This window comes from Phyllostomus discolor, chromosome 8 (genome assembly GCF_004126475.2).
Source record: "Phyllostomus discolor isolate MPI-MPIP mPhyDis1 chromosome 8, mPhyDis1.pri.v3, whole genome shotgun sequence".
NCBI lineage: Eukaryota > Metazoa > Chordata > Mammalia > Chiroptera > Phyllostomidae > Phyllostomus > Phyllostomus discolor.
Genome location: NC_040910.2, coordinates 75,338,558 through 75,347,949, shown reverse-complemented (window position 1 = coordinate 75,347,949; position 9,392 = coordinate 75,338,558). Strand labels below are relative to the sequence as shown.

The 9,392-nt window shown below is 40.2% G+C and overlaps 1 protein-coding gene across 1 annotated transcript; it reads right to left on the bottom strand.

The window, feature by feature from the left end:
- Positions 1 to 6,500: 6,500 nt before the first annotated feature.
- Positions 6,501 to 9,392, bottom strand: LOC114503777 (olfactory receptor 1A1-like; the record flags this gene model as incomplete). Its single annotated transcript, XM_028521390.1, is given in 2 exon segments — positions 6,501 to 7,341; positions 9,376 to 9,392. Coding segments are annotated over 2 exon segments (858 nt in total), but the record flags the coding sequence as incomplete, so codon positions are not given.

The window sequence follows — 9,392 nt, the reverse complement described above, 5'->3', positions numbered from 1 at the left end:
TGTAATTTCATTGTTTTTGAATTTGTGGAGGTTTGTTTTGTGTCCTATCATCTGGTCTATGTTTGAAAATGTTCCATGTACATTTCAAAAGCATGTGTATTTTGCTTCTTTGGGGTGAAAGTTTCTATATATACCAATTAAGTCCATTTGATCTAGGACATTATTCAATGCTGCAATATCTTGATTGATATTTTGTTTGGAAATCTGTCCATTTTTGACAGTGGGGTGTTAAAATCCCCTGCTATCATTGTGTTGCTGTCTATATCTTTCTTGAAGTCTTCCTAGATTCACTTTATATATTTGGGTGTTCCTATGTTGGGTGCATATATATTTATAATGTTTATGTCCTCTTGATGGGGTCTTCCCTTGAGTATTATGAAGTGTCCTTCTGGGTCTCTTTTTATGGCCCTTGTTTTGAAGTCTATTTTGTGTGATATGAGTATTGCTACCCGAGTTTTTTTCCCTGTCTATTTGCTTGGGATGTTTTTTCCAAACCTTCACTTTCTGTTTGTGGAGGTCTTTTGTTCTGCGGTGGGTCTCTTGTAGGCATCATACGTGTGGGTCAAGTTTTCTTATCCATTCAGCTACTCTATGTCTTTTGATTAGAGCATTTAAACTATTTACATTTAAGGTTATTATTGATAGGTACTTGTTCATTGCCATTTTACTCCCTTTGTATCTTTGTTCTTTTCTTTCTCACTATTCTTCTTCCTCTTCTTAAAGCAGATACTTTAGCATCTCTTGCAGAGCTGATTTGGAAGAGGAGTATTCTTTGAGCCTTGTTTGGTCTGTTAAACTTCTTATTTAGCCTTACATTTTAATGGAGAGCCTTGTTGGGTGGAGTGGTCTCAGTTGCAGGCCTTTGTTTTTCATTACTTGGAATATTTCTTGCCAATCCCCTCTGGCTTGTAGTATTTCCCTTGAGAAGTCACCTGCTAGCCTTATTGGGGCCCCTTGTATGTTACTCCCTTGCTGCCTTTAAGATTCTCTCTTTGTCTTGGAATTTTGTCATATTAATGAGACCAACCATGAGGTGACCCAGATATTAAAATTACCAGAGAAGGGGCTTAAAATAGTAAGAAGGTATGTTCTAGGTTTTGAAGCTGAAATGCTAAAAGAAAAATAAGTTTGAGCTTTTAATGAAAATAATGAACAAGAGTGTAATTTAAGAAAAACTAGTTCCTCTTGGTCATGTTTTAAAGGAAATATCCAAATAAGGAGAAGAATGAGAGATATGAAACTTTGGAGTAACATTAACAGAGCATGGATCTGAGAGTGGAGTTGATAGGCAAAGTTATGGAAATAGATAAAATCATCTGGAATTATGAGCCTCAAGCCTGAGACTCTTATAAGGACTGAATCTTGATTCAGAATGAGGGTTCTAGTGGGGGAAGTAAGACACTTGAACAATGTAGAATTGATATCAAGTTATGTGTTTATCTCCTTTTTGGATTAGTTGAAGAGCACAGCAGAGTGTATTGTTACAGTAATTTGGAGTGGGTATGCAATTAAAGTGCAATACATAAATTACATATTATAAAACGTGTAAGTTAAAATATATGAATATGCAATATAAAATATGAATAAGAAAGTTTTATTGTATCTGTCTATTTTTATATGTTTGAAATCTTGTATTGATGTAATAATAAGTTTAAAAAACTTTTAAAATTAAGGGGAAAATAATGGTCTTCCAGAGTAATCAATAAAATTGTTCTGGACTTCAGATATCCCCCTTGATACTCTTAGCTCTCCCTCATCCATAACCACTCAATAACTCAGTAACTTTTCTGAAGGAAGTCTACTCAATACCCTGGAAAAGGGATAATAAATAGTCCAGTATAAGATAGCAACTACTATAGTAATAAATAGATCTCAAAATGTATAAGAGATTAAACAGAATAAAAGGTTATGCTTTCTCCTCTGTAACAGTGCTCCTGGGGACCTTGAGTGTGGGTGGCTCCTTTCACCACAAGCCTCCAGTGTCCCATTCAGCCTCTGGGCTAGTTCCATCCACCTTACACAAGGGAAAAATGAGTGTGGAGAAAGTCTACATTCGATTGTTTCCCTTTTCACCTTACCTTGGCATCTAGACCCTTTATCTGTAAGTTTACTGTTTGTTTAGATTGCTGTAAACTCTTTGCAGCTCTTTAGTTCTTCATAGCTGCCTCATTAAACTCCTGCTCTCACCACCCCTTCCTGCTCCCTTGCTTATCTCCCTCTCTATCCAATCTTACTTCAAGGAAGACTGTCTTCATTCTCCATGTAGAGAGGTTTTATTGTCTATCTATCTATCTATCTATCTATCTATCTATTTTCTATCGATCTATCTATCTATCATTATCTATCATCTGTCTTCCTATTTATTCATCTGAATAATATCATAAATGCCCTTAGACCAGTGGTCCCCAACCTTTTTGGCACCAGGGACTGTTTTCATGGAAGACACTTTTCCATGGACTGGGATGGGGGAATGGTTTCAGGATGATTTAAACACATTACATTCAAGCTCACCTCTTGCTGTGTGGCCCAGTTCCTCACAGGCCTGGACCAGTAGTGGTCTACAGCCTGGCTGGTGGGAACCCCTGCCTTAGACCTACTATGCAACCTGAAAGTTGAGTCCTTAGTAATAACTTGCATCTAACTACACTCTCTCCATAGGTGTACTGTCCTAACTTTCCCCTCTTGAAATTCCTTTTATTCTGAATCCTATGCGCCTCTTGCCTTGACTTTGTTTTTCTTGCAATTTTTCATTTATACCTATTCTAAGAAAGAAATTTGGTTACTTTAGCTGTTTATAACCTTATGAAAGTGTATCTATAACAATCTTTTGGGATTTACATTTTAAAATACTACTGTTATGTTGCTAAGATTCAGTCAAATTGCCACATGTCTCTGTGGGCCATTTGGGAAATGAGATTTGTCTTCTGGCTGGAACACTCACCCAATCACCACAACATCATGTGGCTGAGACTCAGTGAAGGGGCAAGGGGTACTGCACCTAAAGTTATATCTGTGATGCTCTTTGTATTCCTTCCCCACCAGCAAAGGTTAGTGGCAAGTACAGCACCCACCTCCTAGAATGAGAAGCAGTATTGAGGACTCAGATCCCACCTCAGGAATAAGAATTTGGGTCACTTCAACAGGAGAAGCCCAAGTGGCAGCTGTTCAGCAGCTCCCCTCAGAACATCAAATAGGTGGTCATTCCTCTTCTCAGCTCTTAGGTTCTGGTACCACCACCTTTCCCTTTTGTAACTGGGGGAGGTACTTCCTTCCTGCAGTTAGTTAATTCTGAGTTACCTTGGTATCCATCTTTTCCATCCTTTAGTCTCTTTCAGGACATGCCTATGAATCTACTTCCCTGTTTTATATCTTCTTGTTTTAAACATACCACATGTGACTTCTGTTTCTTGAATAGACCTTCACTGACCCAAACAGAAATGCTAGTTATTTAGTCTTTTCCAGACTTGGTCAATCTCTGGACATTGGTACAGGAAGTAATTTTAATGATAGTGTCAAAATTACTCCAGGACAGCTTGTTGGACAGAATCAAAGGGAAACAATGACTTTACATATAGGAGCAATGGTTTTTATTTGCATTTAAAGGCATAAACATACATATGGATTCTTGTAATTACTGTAGGAAATATAGTAGGGAAGGTCAACTTTCTGTGGTGAAATTAAAATAGAGATGTAATGTCCAATTATAGAGCAGTTTACTTGTATCAAGTTCTTTTAAGAATTTACATCCCCATTTTTCTTTTATAACATCCTCTTGGCACTTAATATTTTACTATGGAAAATATTTGAAATATCTCAAACTATTTGGCTTTTTTGAGTTTAACCACAACAGGAAACTAGCTTTGTTGCACTCATTATTTAAGCATAATATTGCAGGATTCATTTATGAATTTAATACAAATGCCTTTAATAATTACTATATTAGGGGAGACCCCAACAAATGCAGAATTATCTTCTGGGGTGGGCCCTTTGTAATACAGACTTGTCATGCTAGATGAGTTTTCTAGGAACCCATCTGTGTCAGTGTACCAGTTGTGAGAAGCTGTGTTTGGCCCCAGTGCATTTTATGAAGAGCATTTCAACACGTTTGCCCATTTCCTTATGGGTGATTTACAAGTGCACCTGCCCATACTGCACTGCATGTTTTTGACCAAAAACCCCAAATGGCATCACTCCTGTGCCCCACCCTCATTATACACCCTCCCTGAGGAAAAATTTTTTGTTTGTTTCCTTGGATGAAAATATTCTCAAAGGAAGATGCTTTGCCGCTGTGTAAGAGGTGAAAGAAGAAATGGCATAAGCACTAGAAGGCATCAGAATCAATGAGTTCAAGATTGTTTTGAGTAGTGGGAAAAACCATGTTGATAAATTCCATTTTTTGGGTCCACCCTCATATGTTAGCTCCAAGTGCTGAAGCTATAGCAAAAAAAAAACAGATCTCCAGTTTTCACATTCTCATGGGGACAGACAGACCATATGTGTATATAACATTTTCAATAGCCAACTTTGAAAATACCTCCATGCTTTGGTCATGCATTCACACCCAGAGTCATATGCATTTGTAACCAAATTGTTTTAGGTTAAAAAGAGGATAATTGGGATAGTTCTCATCCTTGGCATTTTAGAGGCTCAGAAAGCATTAAAAGGTGAATAACATCATCTTCTAATATTCATGGACAATTCTTGGCAATGTAAGTTATCTATAGAAGGTAATAATTTTATGTTTTTACTGGTAGTTAGAAATAGTAGATAGTAAAACAACCTGTACTCTGTTCTAAGATACACTCAATCCATCTCTTCAAAGTGTTATTCCCTTTGAGAGTATGATATTTAAGGATGATCATTTACATTTTATTAATATTTTGAAAAAGCTTTATAATTTTCTCATGAACAGAATCAAATCATAGTTAGTGGAGTTCCTCAGTGGGTATTTACTGACCTGCTGGGTTAACCACCTCTGTTTTGGGGATATCACCCACATAATCAGTGCAGGTCATTCAGAAGAAAAGCCTTACCTAGCCTGGCCACTCTGAGGAAACATGGTCACATCATTTATTTTTTATTGTTTTTCAAGTACAGTTTTCTGCCTTTTCCCCTCACTCCTCCCCATCTCCCAGTCCCCCCACCTTCCTCCATTTTTAATACTTCCCCTTGTCTTCACTTATTGACACCTGAATTTTTGTCGCTATAGCTTTATTTCATTTTATATTTAATTAAATAAGTGCTTTTTAAACATTATTTACATTAGAATAATTATTACTTGAAAATGCAATAACTATTGATGAGTGTCATTCTAGAAAGATTTTAGGGAAAGTATTATGCTCTTTAGAAACAGTCTATTTTCTAAACTAGAGCATTGTACCACAATAGAGCATTGATGCAGACTCTGGCCCTCTGGAGTCTGTGTATTGTGGATGTGGTACACAAATTCACACAGAGTACAGAGTCCTGTGGAGAAAAAGGGACAGCACAGCCACTCTCTGAAGTAAAGAGCACCTCTGAGTGCCTTGGCAACTCTCTCAAGAGGAGAGTGCCCTAACCCTTGCCTGGACAGGCTTGTATTGGTTTCCAATTGCATTACATCAAAGAAGGTTCTCATCATTTCTAAATTAGTTAAGTGATTATTTCTTACAGATAACAAAAAAGAAGAACAAGTTGTAAATGCAAGGAAATGATACAAATGATTGATTTGGTTACATTTCATCCTTGGGACATCTTAGCACAGACTTTAGGGAGTTGCTTCAGAGATATACATTAAACATCTGCAGTCTTAACTTAGGGTGAGGGAGTTTTAGCAAAATCAAGTCTCATAGCAGCCTAGGTACAAAGAAGGCCTGATTCCCCATGGCAAAGCCGATCTGCACACCTGGCTGCTGTGTGCCACCTCACATTGATTGGTTTTCCGGATCAATACTGGGCTACATTTGCCATTGCCATGCTGATTGGTTCCCTATAGAACAAAAGCATTTCCCCAGGTCAGCTTATTTAAAGATTTTATGGATGGATAAATAATGTCTGATATGATTATGTCTGATCATTATCACATTACATTCCAGAGACTGATATTTTCATTTGTTCATTCCACTTTCTACCAGGACTTATTGGATACACTTTATATGACCAAAATCATGAAAGGTACAGTGATGTGTTAAGATCTGCCCTCAGCACATGATAAGCCTAGTGGAGATGATTAACCATCATACCTTGATAAAAATAGACATTTAACTAGTGATTTATATTCTTCAAATAAAGAAGTCTTTTACTCACACCCTGTGACAGTGGCAGGCAGAGATTATTTTCATAAATGTGGATGTAGAAGCAGAGCTTCAGACCTTTTCCACTTTCTTCTGAGAGTCAGTGCAACAGCTGAGACATGAACCCAATGACCTGTGCTGCCACTCTGCCAAAGGACATTGTGGACAAAGTGACAATTTCAGTGAGATAAATCACAAACTAATAAAAATATCTGAGAAAAAGAATTTTTAGCTGGAAAGAGTGGACGTGGCTTCTTGAAAGGGATGGACATTGGGAATGGATTTCCAAGTGCATTTTAAACAGTGTCTATTGTCTCCAGTGCATGAACTCCCATTGCTTACACAGATTCTCTTGCTGAAGAGTTTCCCCAGAACAGCCTTCATGTCCCAATTTCTCAGACTATAGATGAAAGGATTTAACATTGGGGTCACTGCGATGTACACCACAGTTATCACAACATCTTGTAAGCTGTAACTGGTCAAAGGGCGGAAGTACATGCCCATGCCTGTCCTATAATACAAAGAAACCACTGTGAGGTGGAAGCCACAGGTAGAGAAGGCTCTGAGCACACCCTTGGTGGATGGGACATGTAAGAGTGTGGAGAAGACCTGGACATAGGATATGATGATTCATAGCAATGGCATAGAGAAAACAGCAACCCTGAGGTACATCATATTCACATTAAAGAGGTTGTCAGAACAGGACAGCTTGAGCAAAGGGGTAATGTCCCAGTAGAAATTGGCCACTTCCTGGTTGCCACAGAACGACAGACTAGCTGTGAGCAGAGTGTGGGGGAGGGCATTGAGATTTCCAACCACCCAAGACCCAACAACTAGCAGGACACAAGTTCGTGGGCTCATAATTGTTGTGTAATGAAGTGGGCGGCTGATGGCCGCTGCATGGTCATATGCCATCGCAGCCAGGATATAGCTATCTGTGTTACCCAAGGCAATCATGAAATACATCTGTGTTAGACAGCCCCCAAAGGAGATGGCTTTGGTGCATAAGAGATGGTTGGCCAGCATCTCAGGGATGGTTACAGAAGAAAAGAAGGTGTCAACAGAGGATCTAAGATGGTGTCGGAGCAGGAAGGAGCAGATTCGGCTTTCCTCTGCTCAGGGGAGAAAATCCTGACCGATCTATGGAGTAGAAAGGCAAGCAACCAACATATTTCAGCATTTTTGAAAACAGAGGACCAAGGATTGTGGCAGAACCGAAAGAACAAAGAACAGATCCTAAGGGGAGTGCTGCAACAAGGTAGGGTCCCAGGACAAGCGTGTGGTCCCGGGGCTGCAGCCCCAGGCCCGGGGCCGCTGCTGGGTTTACCATAGGGTTCTTGAGAGAGAGCCAGGTCAACTGCTCCCTCCCCAGCCGAGCAAGGTCTGAGCGGCTCTGGGAGGAATCCAGGTGCTGGCAAACACACGGGGGCGGTGAGAAGCTTTGGAGGCGGTGGACACTGGAGGGGCCGAGTTGCGCAGCGGACCTGGACTCCCACGGTCACCGGCCTGGCTGGAGCTTTGGCGGTGGGAGAAGCCAGGACACTGTGGGGAGCGGTGGGCTTGAACGGGAGGAATTTCTCGAGAGGAAGGAGTGAATAGACACAGACACTGTTTGGGGAATTCTCCTAAAGTGATCAGTGGCTCCAGCCTGTCTGCTACCCAGCTGTGGGCGCGGCACACCAGCCCACCGGCCCACCAGTGGACAGGCGCACTGGCGCCTGGGCGCGCCTGGGCGCGCCTGCAAGGAGAGCATCCCCGCACACCAGCCCACAGCAGTAACCCTGGGGAAAGACCTGATTCCCACACCCAGGGCCCAAAGCTGAGGAGCCAGAGCGAACTCCACTGGCCAAGGAAGAAAAGCCAAACAAATCATCCTTCAGCCTGTCTCATCCAGCAAGAGCAGAAAAACCAGTTTGGCCACTTTGAAATCAAGAGACTTTTTAATTTGATTCTATTTTTTAACAATGTTTAATTTTTTAAGTTTTATTGTTTTTATTCTCTTTTGATTTCTTTTTCCTCTCTTACCTGATTTCTTGTTTTATTCCTTCCTCCTTCCTGCCCTCCAATTTTATCTCTTCTTCCTTCCTTCGTCTGCCTTTTCTATTTTTTACTTTTTTATTTTTTTCCTAAATACCTAGGAAACAAAGTCAGACAAAATCCTGGGTCTGTGAAAAGACCAAAGTTGAACCCAAAGAAGGGGCATCACAACAGCTGGGACAGTGAGATAAATGTCACTCTGCTATTACAGAGAACCTGCAAGTTATTGCATATTTGTATTATTATTATTTTTCCAGTGTTCCTACATCTTTTTTAACAGTATTTTTATATCCCTCTACTTTTTGTATAGCCTGCTTTGCTAGGCTGGATATATTGTATGACCTGACAGCTTTCCCCTGATATCTCTTTCTATACTGTATTACTAATCTACTGTCCTTTAACTCACCTGTGTCCCATCAGCACACTACTCAATGTTCTGTACTCCCTATTCTTGTTACCTAGATCTCATAGACTCTGTCATATGAATGTTGCCATAATATTATTGTAAATAACTGCTGTTCCATGCAATTGTAATTACTTCACAACACCCCCACCCCCAGATCTTAGCCCATTTCAAAGTTTCCTGAACTCTATTACTGTAGTGGTTAACTCTATTCTCTCACACACTACACCTATTTACTATCCTTTACTCTCACCTTACCCCAGAATCTGACCGCCCACAACCTCCCTGCTTTACAGATCCAACTCACAATCCTTCCTCCCCCAACAAGAGTCTTATCTTCTTTCCATCCTTTCTAAAAATCAGCTAGCTGGGTGGAAGACCACGGTTAACACTATACATAGCGAAAGGATCTCCTATATCTTCCCTACTTGCTACTACTGTAAATAGCATAGAATTCTCTGTTGCTGTCTTAAACCATTTTGCCTTCCCCCTCCAACTGATGACAAAAAAGAATAGGTGGAGGAGGTGAACACCAGGATACCCACTGGAAGAGGAAACCCAACAACAAAGGAACCACTAACAGATAAGAGCAGAAGAAGGTGAAGGAGGGAGTAGTAACCACACAAACCTCAATCCAGGACTTATCTGGAAACACAACTAAACAGTAGAGACAGTACCCA